Source organism: Palaemon carinicauda, chromosome 45 (assembly GCF_036898095.1).
Source record: "Palaemon carinicauda isolate YSFRI2023 chromosome 45, ASM3689809v2, whole genome shotgun sequence".
In the NCBI taxonomy this organism is placed as follows: Eukaryota; Metazoa; Arthropoda; class Malacostraca; order Decapoda; family Palaemonidae; genus Palaemon; species Palaemon carinicauda.
The window spans coordinates 29293258-29312072 of NC_090769.1; the positions used below are offsets into that span (position 1 = coordinate 29293258).

General features: G+C 46.0%; 1 protein-coding gene across 5 annotated transcripts in view; it reads right to left on the reverse strand.

The window, feature by feature from the left end:
* Window positions 1-18815, reverse strand: part of LOC137634617 (protein FAM133-like) — a 153317-nt gene that overhangs the window by 18461 nt on the left and 116041 nt on the right. For all 5 annotated transcript variants that reach the window (XM_068367086.1, XM_068367085.1, XM_068367084.1 and 2 more), the window contains one exon: window positions 5696-5779. In XM_068367086.1, the coding sequence (XP_068223187.1) occupies window positions 5696-5779 (84 nt within the window). The remainder of the gene's footprint in view (window positions 1-5695; window positions 5780-18815) is intronic.

Consider the following 18815-nt stretch of genomic DNA (forward strand, 5'->3'; position numbering starts at 1 on the left):
AAGGAGTCAATATCTCTTCGTTGGAACTTCTCTCCTCATAAAAAGCTTTGAGCTTACCTGCCCCCAGTTGAAAGTAAGACCACCTCTTTGGAACGTGGTTCGCGTCCTTCAGTCTCTGAAGGGTGCTCCCTACGAACCATTACGTTAGGCAACAGATTGCCACCTCACTTTGAAGATGGTGTTCCTCCTTGCCTTGGCTTCGGCCAAAAGAGTTAGTAAACTGCGTGGTCTTTCCTATGATATCGCCCATTCAAGGGGATGGTGGAAGTAATTTTTAACTTCGTCTCTGAGTTTATAGCTAAGACTCAAAATTGGGAGTCTTCGTACTGTAACTGATAACCCAGATTAACTGTTACTATGTCCAGTAAGGAGTTTCAGGTATTACCTCAAAGAAATCCATGACCTTAGTTCTAACTGTATCAAGACTGTCTATCAATTGTTTCACCTGGAAGCCATATGGTTGAGGGGATTTTAGGCGTAACCTAAAGTATGTTGAGTGCCTTACAGGCTTGCAGTCTGACAGGCTACAGAATTAGGAAATCTTTGCAACCTAAACCAATACTGTATAACAGACGACTTTCGGTAAAGGTCTAACTGTAATTCTCCAGCGTCAACAAGGAGGCTTGAATAAGGTGAAGTTCTAAATGCTCCTTTTGCCAATCTGATACCAGTACGGTGTATAGAATCTAAAATCTTTGGTCAACTTGGGTGGCTGAGGATTATATCTCACACCTATAACTAATTTTTGGAAAGATTAAGGCCTTGTTTACTTTAAAAATGTTGACGTTAGGGGGCATTGCAACATCCTTAGCGTTCAAGAAAAGCTACTCTGTGATGTAGGTATAGCAAGCAGGCGTGTGGAACCCTTCTGGAAGCATTGTAAACATTGTAGATGTGCAGTAAGCTCATCTGGTAGAGTAGCCAATGATTTTAGCAATATCCTGGAAGCGTTATAAACATTGTAGAAGCTGTCGAAAGAAAGAAACAACCTTCACCACCCACTACCTGAAAGACGGGATCCATAGGAACCTGAAGACATGCTCCATTGGTCTTGTGGTGGCAGCACAAGTGGTTTAAATGCCTCAGGCTTCTTGATGGACAAGTAGCAGAAGGTTGAGGGCAAAAGTTTACCAGGGATTAATCTGGGATGAATATGTAAGAATGACTGACTCCTTTCTTTCCTCTTCCCATATCTTGGGGAATCAGCACCCAGGTCTTCTACAAAACCTGACGTCACCTATCTGCAGGTAAAACCCTTTCCCTTGTGTAACCTAGTATAGAAATACTTGTTTCGTCCCCCAATACCCCTTGCGAGGGGGGATTGGATAACGTCTATGGTACTCTAGGAAGATTCCTATAACTCAGAAGAGTCACGTTGCTAGTATCACAAGCAATTGAAGAACTCTTACCTAGACCAAGTCACGTTGCTAGTATCACAAGCACACAGCTTGTGTATGCCGATGTACCGTAACACGGTATTTAGCGAGGTGCAAGGGTTCCTACCAGTTACAGGCAGAGCATGTATGGAAAAAAAACCGCGGGTTAATGCCAATAGCAAGTTAGTGCGGCCATCCACCCTCCTAAGGGTTAAGTCATCACTATAAATAGCAAAGGTTTGCTATTGGGTGACAGAAAAAATTACAAATTTGGAAGTTATTTGTATCAAGTCATTCCTATAAATAGCGAAGGTTTGTATTGGGTGACAGAACAAAGGACAAATTTGGAAGTTATTTGTATTTTTCCTAGTTATACAAACCTGGAGCTATTTATACAGATTGGCCCGCCAGCACCTGTCCCCCGAGAAGTCCTACCTGCAAGCAAAGTGGTTACTCAATCCAGGTGTGTGAGTGAGCGGGAGTAGCCAGCTACCTCCCCCACCCCCACTAACTAGCGAGTGAGTGGTTATCCCTCACTAAAAGTATTATGGCTCGTCTTTTAGCTTCACCGAAGGTTATGTCTCTATAAATAGCTCCAGGTTTGTATAGTTAGGAAAAATGCAAATTACTGTACTTCTAAATTTGTAATTTTTAGGGTATATAGTTAACTCCCGGTTAACACGAGTTCTGTTAACACAATTTCAAAGTTACACAAGTTCAAATTTCTTGTTATAGTCTGTTAACACGAAATGTTCGATGTTACGGGAGTTGAATTTCCCACCTAAGAGCAAGAGTGAGAGAGAGAGAGGTTAATAAACGGATTTTGAGCGAAGCGAAAAATCTATTTTTGGGTGAGGTAGCCATGTCGTCCTGATGGAAGTTCCTTCGTTAGTAGCTTCCTAGGTTATATTTGACTACAGTGATATATCCCAGAGAATTTACCAAAGGTATCCAGAATTCTAACTCCTGGAGCGAATATCCCCTAAAGATTTTTAATAGGGGATATCGCATAATATCAGAGGACGTATTCTTAACACGTCGCATAGCTATCTACACCCCTAATAGCGTTTTCGCTTCGAGGGGAGAGTGGCAAGAATATAGGAGAGCCGTTATTAAGGCAACGCTCTTACTGTACTGTAAATAGGCACCACCCCGCCACCTCATGGCGCCATCTAGCCATTCTTTCCCTTGTAGCTTTGCTGACCTGTGTTTATCCCGTGTTATCTCTCGCTATTTTGGATTTATTTCGTTGCTATGATGTCTTCACCAGCCTCATCTGCTTCTGGAAAGTTAAGTAATATCTTTGAATTGTGTAAATGTAAGCTCTTGCCAGTTTTACTCTTCGATTGAGATCGTAATTAACGTAACAAGAGCTGTTGCCAGCCGGATGGCGTCATGGACGCAGTCGTTCTTTCTGTACATTTAGTTAGCCAGAACGACTTTCCCGGCATCGCCTGCTTTTTAACTTTAGCTATCTAGCAATTTAGCTAGGGATTTTTATATTATGTCCTTGTTGTCGTGAATTTGGCTAAGTATATCGAGCCTCACGAGTGCTAGGAGAACGATCTTGCGTCTAGGGACCATTCTGACTCTATCGGTTTGGTCCTGGATAGAGCGCCCACCGTCACATTGCGGAACCCTTGAAGGTGGACTGCTGACAAGTGCCATCTCTTCTTCTCCGCTAGGCGGAGGATGGCTAGTATCACTTGATTTATGTGAGGCGATCTCGAGCCCTGTCGGTTTAGGCATCTCATTATGACTTCGCTGTCTAGAACTAGACGGATGTGGATTGAGCAGCGGAGTTTCAGTTTCTTTAGGGAAAGAAAAACTGCCATGGCTTCCTGGAAATTGATGTGGAAGGTTTTGAAGAGGGGAGACCAGGTTCCTTGGACTCTCCGATGATGAGAGACCTCCCCACCCCTCTTTCGAGGCATCCGTGTGAATGGTGACTGACGGTGGGGCGGTTGTAAGGGAACCTTGTTCTTTAGGTTTTTGGCCTCCGACCATGGCTTGAGTAGGGATCGCAGACGATTTGGTATTGGTCTTTGTAGATCTCTTCGAGCGTTTGATGCGTATTTTCTCCAGACTCCTGATGCATCTTTTAATTGTGCTCTCAATACTGGATCTGTCACTGTGGCGAACTGGAGAGACCCCAACACACTCTCCTGTCGCCTTCTTGATATCCTTGCAGACCGAAGAAGGCTTCTGACAGATCCTGCTATCTCTTTCCTTTTCTTTGATGGAATGGAAAGGCAGTGCGACTGCAAGTTCCAGTGGACGCCCAGCCACAAACTTTTGAGCTGGAGACAGTCAAGATTTTTCCAAGTTGATCTTGAATCCCAAGTGTTCCAGGAACTGGATCACTTCCTTGGAGGCTTGCCTGCACTCTTCTTTGGATGCTGCCCACACCAGCCAGTCGTCCAGGTAGGCTACCACCTGGATTCCCTTTAGGCGTAGTTGATGAATGACTGCATTCGCAAGCTTGGTGAATACCCTTGGGGCTATGTTCAGTCCAAAGGGCATGGCTCTGAAGACATACTGTCTTCTTTGTAGTTTGAATCCCAGGTAGGGGGAAACTTGACGGCTGATCGGAATGTGCCAGTACGCATCCATCATGTCTATGGAGACTGTGTATGCCTGTTTGGGCAACAGGGTCCTGATGTGTTGAAGCGTCAGCATTTTGAACTTCTTGTTCACTATGAACTTGCTGAGTGGTGACAAGTCCAGAATTACTCTGAGCTTTTCCGAGTCCTTCTTCGGAACACAAAATAGCCTTCCTTGGAATCTGACAGACTTCGCCTTCCTTATAACTCTTTTGCTCAAGAGTTCCTGAACATATTCTTCCAATATGGGGGTTGAGTGTTGGAAGAGTTAAGCTCCAACTCCACCCTAGTCCATTCTTGATTAGGCTGTGGGCCCAGGGATCGAAGGTCCAATGATCCCGGAAGAAGAAGTGTCTCCCTCCTACCGGTAGCATCTCACTTTGAGTGCTGGGTGGAGGATTTACCTCCTTGGCACTATTGAAAATCCACAGATACATTAATGCTCTGGTACACTTCCATCACGACAACATGGCCTGAGCCCAAAAAATGTACATCCATACATGTAAATGTAGGTGTTTACACTTTAGCATTTTTACAGTACATGACGGGTCTTTAATTTTCAATGTGGTTTTCTCTAAGATAGTAAAAAAAAAGAAAGATTTTGTAAGATTGAATAACAGATTAAGTTATAAAAATTATATTGCGATAGTATAAAATAAACTTAATTGTTACATTAACCAATATTTATATTCAATATCTTTGTTTACATCGCATATGTTAGAAGGCTGTGGATCGTCAGCGTCAACAGCTGATTCATGTGTTGTTATTGTTTGATACACCTTTTACACCTTTTAATAAGTAACTGGTCGAGAGTTCGTTGAACAGCGTTCTTATATTTTAAGGATACGCAATAGGGAGCAAAATAATATCAACAATACTTTGTTAACTATGTATGAATATAATCATGATATTGTCATGACTTTGAAAACAGCTGACAACAAAACCAAAATAAAAACAATCTAATTGCTGTTGCTAATATATTTTTTGAATTGTTAACAGAAAAGTATAAAAATTATAAAACGAAGTTCAGATAACATTGAAAACCAGGATTATTTTAGACATCTTTCAATTCATATCCATTCTGTTGTTGGCTAAAGCCAACTGACAAAATCGAATGACGTCTTAGTCCTTGCCTACGATCGAACATAGATTCAAGCAAAGTAAAAGTTTATATTGTGTGTAGTATTTACCTGACACTTCCTAAAGAAACAAAGATTTAAGTTAAATCTGTTCTATTTATGTATTGTAAGGCACCTCAGAGAGAGAGAGAGAGAGAGAGAGAGAGAGAGAGAGAGAGAGAGAGAGAGAGAGAGAGCCGACAGTGGTGAGGAGAGTGATGAGTCATAGTGTGAATGCACATGGGTAATAACTTATTTTACTATAAAATAAATACAAGTAGAGTAAGAATGTGTGTTTTTATTAATTCTCTGACCTTCAAATATATCAATAATGTGTTTGTTTAAATTTCATAGAACTGTAACAAAATCCCAAAATAGACACTTTCCCAATGTCCAGGAATGTAACAACCCCTATTACCATTATTTCCTATGGAAAAATTGTTCCGTTAACACAACCGCTCCAGGAACATAACCCTCGTGTTAACGGGGAATTAATTGTACATCAAAAGAAACCAGACTTTGAAAACGAAGCAATATGAACATCAGGTGAGAATAAAATTAATAAATTCATTTCTATCAGTAAAATTAGTTTTTTTACCTCTTCACTGTCACTGCACTCATATGCCTTCTTAATTTTATCTTTAGCTCCTGTTGCTGCTTTTCTGCCATAAGCCTTGCGCACCTTAAATACAAATGGAATACCTCTTTTTAATTTCCACTTAACCTAAAAAATATTTAAGACAAACCGAAACAAAGTGTATTGCACATGGAAAAGTTAATCTTTAATCCTTATCTTACAAACAAATTACAGTACTTTACAGTAAAATCTAATTACTTTGTACCAATTGAGAATGCCTTGTGTGACCCACATATCACAGTTTGATAAATATACAATTTAACAAAACACATCACAGCCATGTGGACCTATATCTATTATCATCCAAGAACTGATAACAATACCAACAAGTTCCTAGTACAGAGCAGCAAGACTAAGAATGGTAATATAATAAAATATGACAAATTTAGAATAAGTTTTTATTTTTTCTAACTATGCAAACCTGGAGCTCTTTACAGTGGATATATATTTCAGGAATAGCAGAAAATGATAAATTCGTAGATAATTTATATTTTTCCTAACTATATAAACCTTAGCTACTTAATAGGGGTATTACTTTCGGCGTAGCTGAAATGACGAGCCATTAAAATTTAACGAGGGTTTACTACCCACACCGCTAGTTAGCGGGGGTAGGGGAGGGTAGCTTGCTGCCCCCACCCCCTCACACACACCTGTGCTTGAGCTCACTTTGCTTGGAGGTAGGACTTCAAGGGGGATAGGGCTGGCGGGCAAGTTTGATTAAATAGCTAAGGTTTGTATAGTTAGGAAAAATACAAATTATCTACGAATTTGTCATTTGTTCCGTAACTGACATACAAACCACGCTATTTAATAGGGGTGACTCGCCCATAAGGAAGGGTGGACGTCCCAGCCAGTACTGGCTTTTTGGCTTTGCCCGGGGACTCGTTATTTGAGTGTGTCAGCACCCAAGAAACAAGGAGTCCCTGCACCTCGCTGGAACCTTACTACGCAAGGACTGCGGCCTACGCAAGCTGTGTGAAAGCATAACGAAGTGTGACTCGTCCTAGGAAGTTGATCTGAAGTTCTTTAAATGGAAACTTGTAGACTAGGACTTTCCCAATACCACCTCGTCAGGGTATGGGAACGTGACAGTATTAACTTAATACTAGGAACACAAGGAAACATGGTTTACCTGCAGTAGTTTGAGGTCAGCTATGCAGAGAACCCACGATGCTGCTTTCCCCAAGAGAGGGGATGATGAAGAAAAGAATAAGGGCCAGTCAAACCTTTTCATTCATGCAGACTAAAACCGGGTAACAATGCCCTCAACCTTCTGCTACTTGTCCAATAAGGAGCTTGAGGTTTTAAACCAGCTGTTAAGCAGCCACCACAGGGCCGATAGAGAACGTATCGAGCCTCCTGTGGGTCACGTCATGCAGGTAGTGGGCTGTGAAGGTTGTCCGACGCTTCCACACTCCAGATTGAAGGACCTGCGTCACTGAAAAATGCTTTTTGAAGGCCAGGGACGTAGCTACGCCTCTGACATCATGTGCTCTAGGGCGACGTGACGGAGGAGGATCTGGATTCAGGGCCAGATGAATCACCCTACGAATCCATGCAGAGATGGTGTTCTTAGTGACCCTCCTCTTAGTCCTCCCTTTGCTAACAAATAAAGCTGGCACATGAGGACGAATTGAAGCTGTTCTTTTAAGCTATAGCCTCAAACTCCTTACTGGGCATAGTAGATGGTCTGGGTCATCTGTTACAGAATGGACACTAGAAATCCAGAAGGAGTCGAACCGAGGATCCGCTCCTCCCGGATACTGAGTCTTAGCAATAAACTCAGGGAAAAATCTGAACGTTACCTCCCCCCCATCCCCTTGAATGGGCGATGTCATGCGAGAGACCATGAAGTTCGCTAACACGCTTGGCCGAAGCCAAAGCTAGTAGGAACACCATCTTCCAGGTTAGGTGGGGATCTGAAGCCTGGCGTAATGGTTCATAGGGAGGTCTCTTAAGAGACCTGAGAACTCGAACCACGTTCCATGGAGGTGGTCTCACTTCCGACTGAGGGCAGGTAGGTTCATAACTTCGTATGAGTAGGGAAAGTTCCAGTGAAGAAGAAATGTCCATTCCCTTCAGCCTGAAAGCTGGACTTAAGGCTGAGCGATAGCCTTTCACTGCCGAGACTGAAAGGCGCATTTCTTCCCGCAAATACACGAGGAATTCCGTTATTGTTGGAATAGTGGCATTGAGTGGAGAGATACCCCTTCCACGACACCAACTACAGAAGACTTTCCACTTTGCCTGGTAGACAGGTGCGGATGACTTTCACAGATGTCCAGATATCCTGACCGCAACTTGTTTAGAAAATCCTCTCTCAGTGAGGAGATGCTGGATAGTCTCCAGGCGTGAAGTCGTAGCGAAGCTTCGGCTTTCTGGAAGATGTTGGTATGTGGTTGTCTGAGTAGATTGTGCCGTGGAGGGAGCTCTCTCGGTAGCTCCGTTAGGAGTTGCAGAAGGTCCGGAAACCATTCCGCGTGATGCCATAGCAGAGCTATGAGGGTCATTGAAAGATTGACTGATGTTCTGGTCTTGTTGAGCACCCTCCTCATCAGACAGAACGGGGGAAAGGCATAAACGTCGATGTTGTCCCACCATTGTTGGAAGGCATCTTGCCCGAGAGCCTTGGGATCTGGGACTGGGGAGCAGTACAGCAGAAGCTTGAAGTTCAGAGCTGTTGCGAACAGATCCACAGTCGGAGAACCCCACATAGTCAGGACTTTGTTGGCTACTAGATGATCCAAACACCACTCGGTACTCACTATCTGAGATGCTCTGCTCAGATTGTCGGCGAGCACATTCCTTTTGCCTGGAATGAAACGTGCCGATAGTGGAATCGAGTAGACTTCGGCCCATCTCAGTATCTCTACTGCAAGATGGGATAGTTGCTTCGAAAAGATACCTCCTTGTTTGTTGATGTAAGCCACTACTGTGGTGTTGTCGCTCATCACCACCACAGAGTGACTCGCCAGGTATTGTTGGAACTGTTGAAGGGCCAGAAAGACGGCCTTTATGTCTAGAAGATTTATATGGAGGTACTTTTTTTATTCTAACCACAGGCCTGAGGTCGTGTGGTGCAGTACGTGGGCCCCCACCCTTTCTTTGAGGCATCCGAAAACAGCATCAAATCCGGGGGGAGGACGAGAAGATCCACTCCTCTTCGTAGGTTCTCGTCTGTCACCCACCACTGGAGGTCCGTCCGTTCCGCAGGTCCCACAGGGATCAGGACGTCCGGGGAATCGTAACCTTGATTCCACCGGGACTTGAGTCGCCACTGGAGAGATCTCATCCTGAGGCGACTGTTGGGAATTAGACAAGACAATGATGAAAGGTGACCGAGGAGACATAACCACGATTGGGCTGGAAGTTCTTCTCGTCTGAGAAAAGGGCTTGCGACCTTTCTCAGCCTTGCTATCCTGTCGTCTGATGGGAAGGCTTTATGGAGATTGGTGTCTATAACCATACCTAGATATACCAGTCTTTGAGTGGGAAGCAGAGAGGACTTCTCGAGATTTACCATGATCCCCAGATCCTGGCAAAGTCCTAGAAGTTTGTCCCGGTGTTGAAGGAGGGATGACACCGAGTTTGCTAAGATCAGCCAGTCGTCCAAATAACGGAGGAGATGGATGCCGATCCTGTGTGCCCAAGAAGATATTAGGGTGAACACTCTGGTGAAAACCTGTGGTGCTGTGTAGAGACTGAAACAGCACCTTGAACTGGTACTCCTTGTTGTCTAGGCTGAATCTTAAGTACTTCCTTGAAGACGGATGGACTGGGATCTGGAAGTATGCGTCCTTCAGATCCAGTGTACACATGAAGTCTTGCGGTCTCACTGCTAGTCTGACCGTGTCTGCGGTTTCCATGCTGAACGGAGTTTGTTTGACAACCTTGTTCAGAGCCGAGAGGTCGATGACTGGTCTCCAGCCTCCAGACGCCTTCTTTACAAGAAAGAGTCGACTGAAGAAGCCTGGGGACCAGTCGAGGGCCTCTTGGAGAGCGCCCTTCTTCAACAGGATCTGGACTTCTGCCCGAAGGGCTTGCCCCCTGGCTGATCCATGGCAAGGCAGCTCAATGACATTGGATTTGTCGTCAGGGGAGGTTTTGATGTTGTGAATGGGACACGATATCCCTGACTGACGGAAATCGTCCAGGAATCGGCCCTGAGTTGCTGCCACCTGTTTGCGCAACTTTGTAGGCATCCCCCCACTGGTGGACATGCAGGGGGACTGCCAATCCTAGCGTTTGCGGCCTCGGCTGCTCCCTCTAAGATTCTTACCTCCTCTGGAGGACTTTTTGCCTTTCCTGTCCTTGACAGGAAAGGGCTTAGACACCACTGTCTTCGCTGCTGCCATCGGTTTTGTGGTCTTGATCGGACGGGACTGCTGGGGTGCTGGAGGCTTATAGGGCTTAGATGTCAAAGCCCTATGAAGGAGGAAGTCTTGGTCGGACTTCCTCCACCTCTCAGCGGCCTGTTCTACATCCTTAGGCTCAAACAATTTTGTTCCTTCTAAGGAAGAATGCCTGAGCCTATTTATCTCGGTGCTAGGGACCTTCTGATGGAACCTCTCAGCCACCGCATCCCGATGTTTCAGGATGGTGTTTGCCCACAAGTTCGAGACTTGGTGGGCCAGAAACTCTATTGTGCGAGTGCCTGAGAGGAGGAACATCTCCATAGCTTTCCTGGTACGTTCTTTGGAGAAGTCCTCCGAGCGTATCAGGATACCCAAGATCCCTAACCAGATATCCAGCCACGAAGTGGCTTGCATAGCACACTTCGCAACCTTCTCTTGGTTGCCGAGAACGAGACCTGCCGGTTGGAGTCTCTCTCAAGAGGGACTCCTCTGGTAAGCTCTTCCAGCGAATGGTGGAGAGGAAGAGCTAAACAAGGCTCCTCCAAGATCTCGAAATACCTCCTTTGCTGTACGCGAGGAGGTGGGAGAAGCTTCTTGCCAGCACTGGAATGGTTGGAGGAGGACAACTCAGAGAGCTGAACAGCGATCTTGTCCCTGGTACTCTTAACCCCTTGAGACCAGGGCAGGGCCATACTGGTCTTAGAAGGTTTTTGAGTGCCAAATACATGGTCCAAGACCGTGTCTTTGCCCTCTCGAGGGGGGATCTCTGGGTCGGCGAACCCATTGAGAGCCCTCATAAGAGTCAGAACCTACCAAAATGCATGCTCTGACTCTTGTAGTTCTTCTCCGGATTTTGGACTTGCAGCGAAGTCTCCTGTCCCCAAAGGCTCTTCTTGGGGAGATTCACGGACGTTCTCCGAGTGGCTAGCTGGCTCCGTCCTAAGTCATGTCGAGGATTTTGGTACCGTCTTCGAGTCCTTCGACTCCTTCCTGGGAAGGATGTAGGAACATAGACGGTGGCAAGTTCCCTTCAGCCCCTACCCGGGAAGACTTTTCAACGTGAGGTGGGGTTTCCCTCATTGGTGCGATGGGGGAACAAATCACCTCACGTGACTCCCCTGAGGACGGTAAGTCCTCGTCCGACAGGGAGGGAGAAAAAGTCTGGGGGGGGTGAAGGAACCTGCCTTGAAGGCTTACGAGGAGTCAACTTAGTTCTCGGAGAAGTCACCGTGTCCGGAACTCCTCTTTTTCTCTTCAGAGGGGTAGAAACAGCCAAGGATCTGTGACCCAACTCAGAGAGAACAAGCCTGGGTAACTGCTCTGATTAGCGCACCAAACCATGGTTGTCGACTGACAGATGCGCTGTCAGACACTCCCTTTGGAGGGACAGGGATCGACGGATCCCTGGGAGGAGTTTCCATAGTGGGGTTCACCTGAAACGAAGAAAAAGGGATCCTGGACCTTTCTGGATGTTTCACTTCCGCCACAATGCGCGCTGTTATGCGCTTGCGGGGAGGGGAACGCGGCGATGTCGATTCTTGCCGTGCGTTGTCCAGCAGCCTCGCGCGCGGGAGGGTATTGACACTCGCGCGGGGGCACGTAATGGTGCTCACGCGATGGAGAATACCAGGGGTCGCGCGCGCAGGAGACTGCTGATGTGCGTGCGTGATTGCGAGGGCGCACAGGAGAGTGATGGCGCGTAAGAGCGTGTGCTGGAGACTGTGGGCACACAGGAGAGAGCGCAGGACACTGATTGCGCGCGCACGCGCGGGCGAGTGTTCGCGTGTGTGTGGGCCCGCCGGATCAGGTCGCTGGACACGCGGGCGAGAGTTTGCGCGCCCCAGTAGATGTCGTAGGGTGCATGCGTGCAGGAGAGATACCCCTGGCGCGCGGGTGCGCAGTTGGAGCCTGTGCGCATGAGCGCGCGTCGGGATGGCGGCGCGCAATTGCAGGAGAGGATGACCGCGGGGGCGCGTATCCTCGTGGGAGCGAGAGGGTGACTGCGCGATGGTGAGCTGGACACAGCAGTTGGCGTGCGCTGGCGCATAGGAGAAGTCTTCTTTGACTTCCCAACAGCGCCCAGATCTGAAGATCGTGGGCGCGCAGGAGAGATCACTGTGCGTGGGTGCTGGAGCGCGGTAGTGCTGGCGCGCAGGAGGGCACTGGCGTGTTGGAGAGCGCTGACGAGTTGGAGAGCGCTGATGCACAGTAGGTTGCTGGCGCGCAGGAGGTTGCTGGCACGCATGAGGTTGCTGGCGCGCAGGAGGTTCTTGGCGCGCAGGAGGTTGATGGCACGCAGTGGCGTGCTGACGTGAAGGTGAGCGCTAGCGCGCTACCTCAGGCAAAGCCTGGCACGCAGGAGAACGTTGGTGCGCATGCTCATCATCAGCTCTAATGAACGGCGACGGCAGGTCAGCAGGTCTGTCGGGTGGAAGGTCGACGTGTCCTTTGAAAGGATGACCTTCCACTGAAGGGGATCGCGAACGATCCGCTGAGAGGTCCAGGACCATAGCAGGAACAGTCGGTGAACGCTGACGAGGCTGCTCTGCGGCGGACTGCAACGGAGATGGTGAACCAAAGAGGTGCCGCCTCACCGCAGGTGAAGGAAGGCCTCTCTGGCGAAGAGGAAGGCGAGCCTTGCGACGGATACGCCCTCTGGGAGCCGTTGGATCAGGAAGCTGACCTTCTGCAGTCCTCCGAAAAGGAGTCTGTAAGTGAACTCCCCCGAGGGGGAGCAACACCAGCAGGAGAGACTGTTGGACTTAGTTTCTTCCTCGTTGGTTGAGCAGGAACGGGAGAAACTAAGCCTTCAGCTGCTGCGGGATTTGAAGAGGTACTGTAGAGGTATTAGGAGATACCGCATTGGATACCTCTGACACCACAACGTCGACAAAGGATCAACCTCTGCCGAAGTCGGCGATTGCTTGACAGCGGCACCCAATCCGATGTAGTTAAGTAATGCTTCCTTGGAGGGCGAACCCTCGAGCCCCAAGGAAGACTAAAGCTGCAATAGATGGGTTAATGACACATCCTCCCCCGGGGGGAGAGGTGGAGCTGCCTCGCTAGGGGAGGCAACGCCATCTCTCGAACCCCGAGCTTGGAAAACAGTACCATGGTCTACGCTACCACTCGAAAGTCTCTCGAAAGAGACCGATCGAGTGGGAGCTTCGGAGGAGGTTTGGGCAACGGAATAAGAGTCCTTGGGTTTTTCTCCTTTCAAAGAAACCTTCGAAGGAGAAAGATCCCGCCTGGCCTTCTTCTTACGTCGCCGAGAAAACCTCTCCCACTGGGAGGCAGACCACTTCCTACACTCACCACTCTCGTTATTACTGTCACACCGTTGACCTCTACAGTAAGGGCAAAGGGTGTGAGGGTCTGTCTCGACCGCCGACATGAATGTTCCGCAGGGGTGTTCGGGTAATCCAGGACAGGTGCGCATAATAGCAGAGGCACACTTCACACACAAACCTGTCAAAGAGAAAGCAAAAAAGCATTAATGGCTGCCAAAGAGTGGTGAGGATGAAAGGGGACACGTCCGTCTACCATCCGAGCAGAGAGAAAAGGTGAGCTCAAGCACAGGTGTGTGGGGGGGGGGGGGGGGGGGGTTTAAGCAAGCAACCCTCCCCTACCCCCGCTAACTAGCGGTGTGGATAGTAAACCCTCATTAAATTTTAATGGCTCGTCATTTCAGCTACGCCGAAAGTAATACCTCTATTAAATAGCTAAGGTTTTTATGTCAGTTACGGAACAACTAGCCATTAATCTTTTTGCGAGGTGTGACTAACCTTTGCTAGTTAGCAGAGGAGGGGGGAAGGAGGGGGGCAACAGGAGTAGACCAGCCACCCCGCTCAAACCCGGACTAGTAACAGTCCATAAGTTTGCAATTTAAAGGTTTGAAAGTTCAAAGGTTTAAAGGCCGCTCATGAATGGCAGAGGCCAGGGACAGTGACATTGCCCTAGCAAGCAGGACAATGCCCTAGAGGCTGATTATATACATATGACCAGCGCACAAGCCCCTCTCCACCCAAGCTAGGACCAAGGAGGACCAGGCAATGGCTGCTGAAGACTCAGCAGATTGACCTATAGGCTCCTCCAAATCCCCCCTCCTTAGCTCAAAAGGATGGTGCGATTGCAGCGACCAAAGGAACTAACGAGTTTGAGAGGGGCTCGAACCCCACATTGACGTTCACCAGTCAGGGACATTACCCCATCAGCCACCACAACCCAACAGGGAAAGGTGAGGACGGGACCAGTAAGTGTAAAGAGCACTAGGTTTGTATAATAGGGAAAAATAAAAATTAATTCCAAATTTGTCATCTGTTCCGTCACTATACACAAACCCTTACGCTCTTTCCAGTGGAGACTCACTCCATGGTGGGTGGTAGTCCAAAAACCAACTGACTGGTGATTGACCTTGAGTGTTACTTGGTGCTTCGCGCAAGCTGTTTACAGGCACCGTAACCTCATTAACTCAAAAGAGTTAATGGCCAGGGCAATTTGTGATAAGGTTTAAGAATTTGTGAATGCGACTTAACCAGGTATACGTAAAATTGGAGGTAAACTCCACACTTGACATGCACTTTGCCCAACTCCATCTCGATTGGAGATCAGGGACATAAATATATACACATGTATCAGGTTACACAAGGGACAATGGTACTCACCTGTAATCAGAAGAGGTCAGCTTGCAGAGTTCCTTGGATGCTGAAACCCCGAAAGAGGGGAGAATGAAATAGGATGTGGCCAGTCACTCGCACATTCATTCTAGTCTTACTTGCAGGTAACATCTGTCCTGAACCAACTGTTCCTTGTCCTATAAGAGAACTGAGGTGTTATTGACCACGTTTTGTGCAGCCACCACAGGTCCTAAGGTAAAACTATCTAGGTTCCTGCGAGTTAAGCATTGCAGGTAGTGGGCGGTAAACGTGGTTTGCCGTTTCCACATGCCTGCTTTACAGATAAATTCTTTTTGAAACGCAGGGATCTGCTGACACCCTAGATGTCCTGAGCTCTGAGTCAATGGCTGGAAGGAGAGGAGCCTAACTGTAAGGCTTGCTCAATCAGATATCTAATCCAGGAAGAGAAGAGTTCTTTGCTATCTTCCTCTTTATCCTTACTGTGCTCACGAAGAGCCTCTTGATCTGACGGCAAGCACTGGAAGTTCTTTTAGGATATTTCTTCAGTGCCCTTACAGGGCAGAGTAACAGCTGATCTGGGTTATCTGTTAAGGAACAAAGACTCAATCCAGAAGGGCCCGAATCTAGGATCCGCTACTGATGGATTTTGAGTCTTAGCCACAAACTCAGGGACGAAAAAAGAGTGTCACTTGCCCCATCCCGTTGAATGGGCAATGACGTAGGACGGACCATGTAGCTCACTGATTCTCTTTGCAGAGGCCAGGGCTAACAGGAAAACTGTCTTTAAAGTCAAGTTACAATCTGATGCTGGAGAGGTTCATACAGTGCTCCTTTCAGAGAACGTAGCACTTGCACTACTGTATATTCCAAGATGAAAATCTAATTTCCCACTGGGGGCAGATGCACTCAAAGTTCTGTAAGAGGAGAGACAAATTCATCAAGGAGGAAATGTTAATTCTCCTCAGTCTGAAAGCGAGGCTCAAGGCTGAGGGATAGCCTTTCACCGCCGAGACCAAGCAGAGATTTCCTCCCTGAGGTAAAACGAAAACTGCACTATCATTGTAATAGTGGCATTGAGAGGGGCGATACCCTGCCCACAACACAACCACAAAAGTGGGACCACTTTCCCTAATACATGGCAGCAGACTACTCCTCGAGGTATCCTACCATTCTTTACCCAACTAGTCTTGAAAAGCCTCTCCTGCAAGGAGTTGTTAGATAACCTCCAAGCATAAAGTCAAAATGATGGAATTGCTTGATGGAAGATCTACACGTGCGTTTATTTGAGTAGATCGGGAAGTGGAGGAAGCTCCCTCAATGCCTCTGTGAGAAGATGCAGGAGGTCCGGGAAGCACTTTGAATGTTGCCACAATGGTATTAGGGTCATCGAGAGGTCTTGCAATGCCCTGATCTTGTTTAGAAGCCTCCTTACTAGGCAGAGGGGAGAAACGTTGGGACGTCTCGTTCATCCCACTGGTGTTCGAAGGCATCTTGCCAAACCAACTGGCGATCTGGTACTGGAGAGCAGTATAGTAATGCTTAAGATACAAAATTATTTCGTTCCAGAGTGGCTTTCGTTTCGTGAAAATTTCGTATCATGAGACACGTTTTACATGAAAATAGCCTAATTTGTTCCAAACCCTACGAAAACACCACATTAAATTTTATATTAATAGAGCTATAACCGCAAGGAAATACTGTACTGCACAGCAAAATACATTTGAATCCTTCAATATATCTAACCTAACTTAATAACTGTAATTTAAGTAGTTATTAGAACATAATGCAATATTAATGGAAAATAATACAATACTTACAGTACACTACAGCACATATACAAAATATACAGTACCATATGTACTGTCCTATTATAATAGTTACTCTTACTATAGAGAAGTACATTTTCTATTATGTATAAACAACCCATTTTCTTAAACTGGCTCATTTTTAATGAGTGACTATTCTATTCTCAGCCTGACGGGCGACTCTTTGTGTACAGTATCCTGAAATCTTTTTCGTAATATGATGCGTAAACTCTTCGCATCTCGTTTCGCATTATGAAAATTTCTTATGAAGTTCTAGTTTAGAGATGTCGCTAACAAGTCGATCAATGGCGAAACCCACAAAGCCAAAACTTTGTTGGCCATCTGTTGTTTCAGAGTCCTCAGGCTCAGATTGTCCGCCAGCACATTCTTCTTGCCTCGGATGAAACGGACTGATAGGGCATCGGAAGATTTCTACAGCTAGATTGCAAAGGTGCTGTGAAAAAGTACCCCGCTTGTTTAAGTGTGACACTACTGTACTGTGGTGTTGATACTTATCAGCACCATGCAGTGACATGAAGGAGCTGATGGAACTGCTTAAGGGGCCGGCCAGCTAATGTCGTTTTTTAAGGACAGGACTTAAGGTAACTTACGACATCAAAAAACTGCATAGGATTTTTGCCTCTGACCTTCAGTTTTGCAATGCCAGGCTAATTTATCCTGAAAATAATTTTTCTTCAAATTCCATCTCCTCCCTTGATAATTAATATCAAGACCTGGGATTACTACCTTATATAGACGTAATGTAGACCTCCAATCAAAAGAAGTTTTTTTATAAAGTAATTCTTTTTTGGCTACATGTGAATAAACCCTAATAATCAGGGGGGTGGGGGTGATTTAGAAAAAAATATGAAATATGAAAAAATATGAAAAAAAAAAAAAATGGAAGAAAAGAACAAAATTTGATTGTTTTAAAGTGTCTTTCTAAGTTATAAACCAAACTTCAATGCTACATCTTTAAAACTAAGCGAGAATATAGAATTTGAAGGTCAATAAGTAGAGTTTTGAGATACAGGCGTTCAAAGTTTTTCTTTGTATTTTTACAAAGAGAATATTAATAAATCATGATTATGAACTTTTTTTTCCTTTTGGATATTAATAAACCAAAACAAAGTTATCTATCATAATTTAATCATAAATGAAGATTCCTTTGCTCAATATCGTGCTTCTTTAGGCAAGATGGTCGCTCCATCATCTCTCCTCTTCACTAACTCCGCTAATTTCGCCGATATTACCCACTTCTGAACTCTTAATAGAGCAAATTCTTTTCTTTTTTATGTTAGCGAGATGTTGAAATTGTATGTTTCTCTTTGGCATGATGAAATTCTTGCCGAAACGAGCGATTGTCAGAAGTCAAACTTAAATGTGTACTCTATGAAGTTTGTGCTATGACTGAAGTCAGAAGGGTGTAATTACCATGTAATACATCGTCTTGTGACTTATGGAATCTATACAGATGTCATTGCTCACAATTTGTTTTATATTATAATGTAATAATTATCAAAATTTACAATAACAGAAGAGATACTGCATTTTCTAGTAGGGAACAATGTTTTTGGTTTATTGAGTTACTTTTACAAATTACCCTGTAACTATGAAAGTAAGAGAAATTTTGACAAAATACTTTGTAAGCACATTCTCCATTGCCATAGTGAATTTTTTCCGTATTTTGTTTTTCTTCCTTTTTCCCCATATACAGTATTGGGATACCGGCTGGGAGCCTCAAGGGCTAGAGAGGATGCCCTTATCTGCAGGATATTCATGTGACACTGTCGCTCAGCCAAGACGCCGTGAGGTGCAATAGGTGAGGCCCCCACCCTTCTTTAGATGCATCTGTGAAGAGCAATTCTGGGGGAGGAGAGAGAGAAGGTCCACTCCCCTGACCACCCACTAATTAAGGTCTCTCTTTCGCTCTGAACCTATCAGCACCATGGTGTTCAGCGGGTTGAGATGGCAAGACCGAAAGGTCTTCAGCTGCCACTGTAAAGAGCGAAAGCTTAGGCGAAACGTTTCATTCACTCCACTTGTTCTTCGGATGGGAAAACTTTGCCTAGTTTGGTCCTGATCCTTATTCCTAGCTATACCATCTGTTGTGAAGGTTGCAAGGATGACTTCATAATTTACCACTATCCCCGGATCATGGCAAAAGGCAAGAAGCCTGTCTCAATGGATAAGGGTCTCCATCGAGTCGGCTAAAACAAGCCAACCGTCTACGTAACACAGGAGACAAATGCCGTTCTTGTGAGCCCAGGTTGATCTAAGGGTA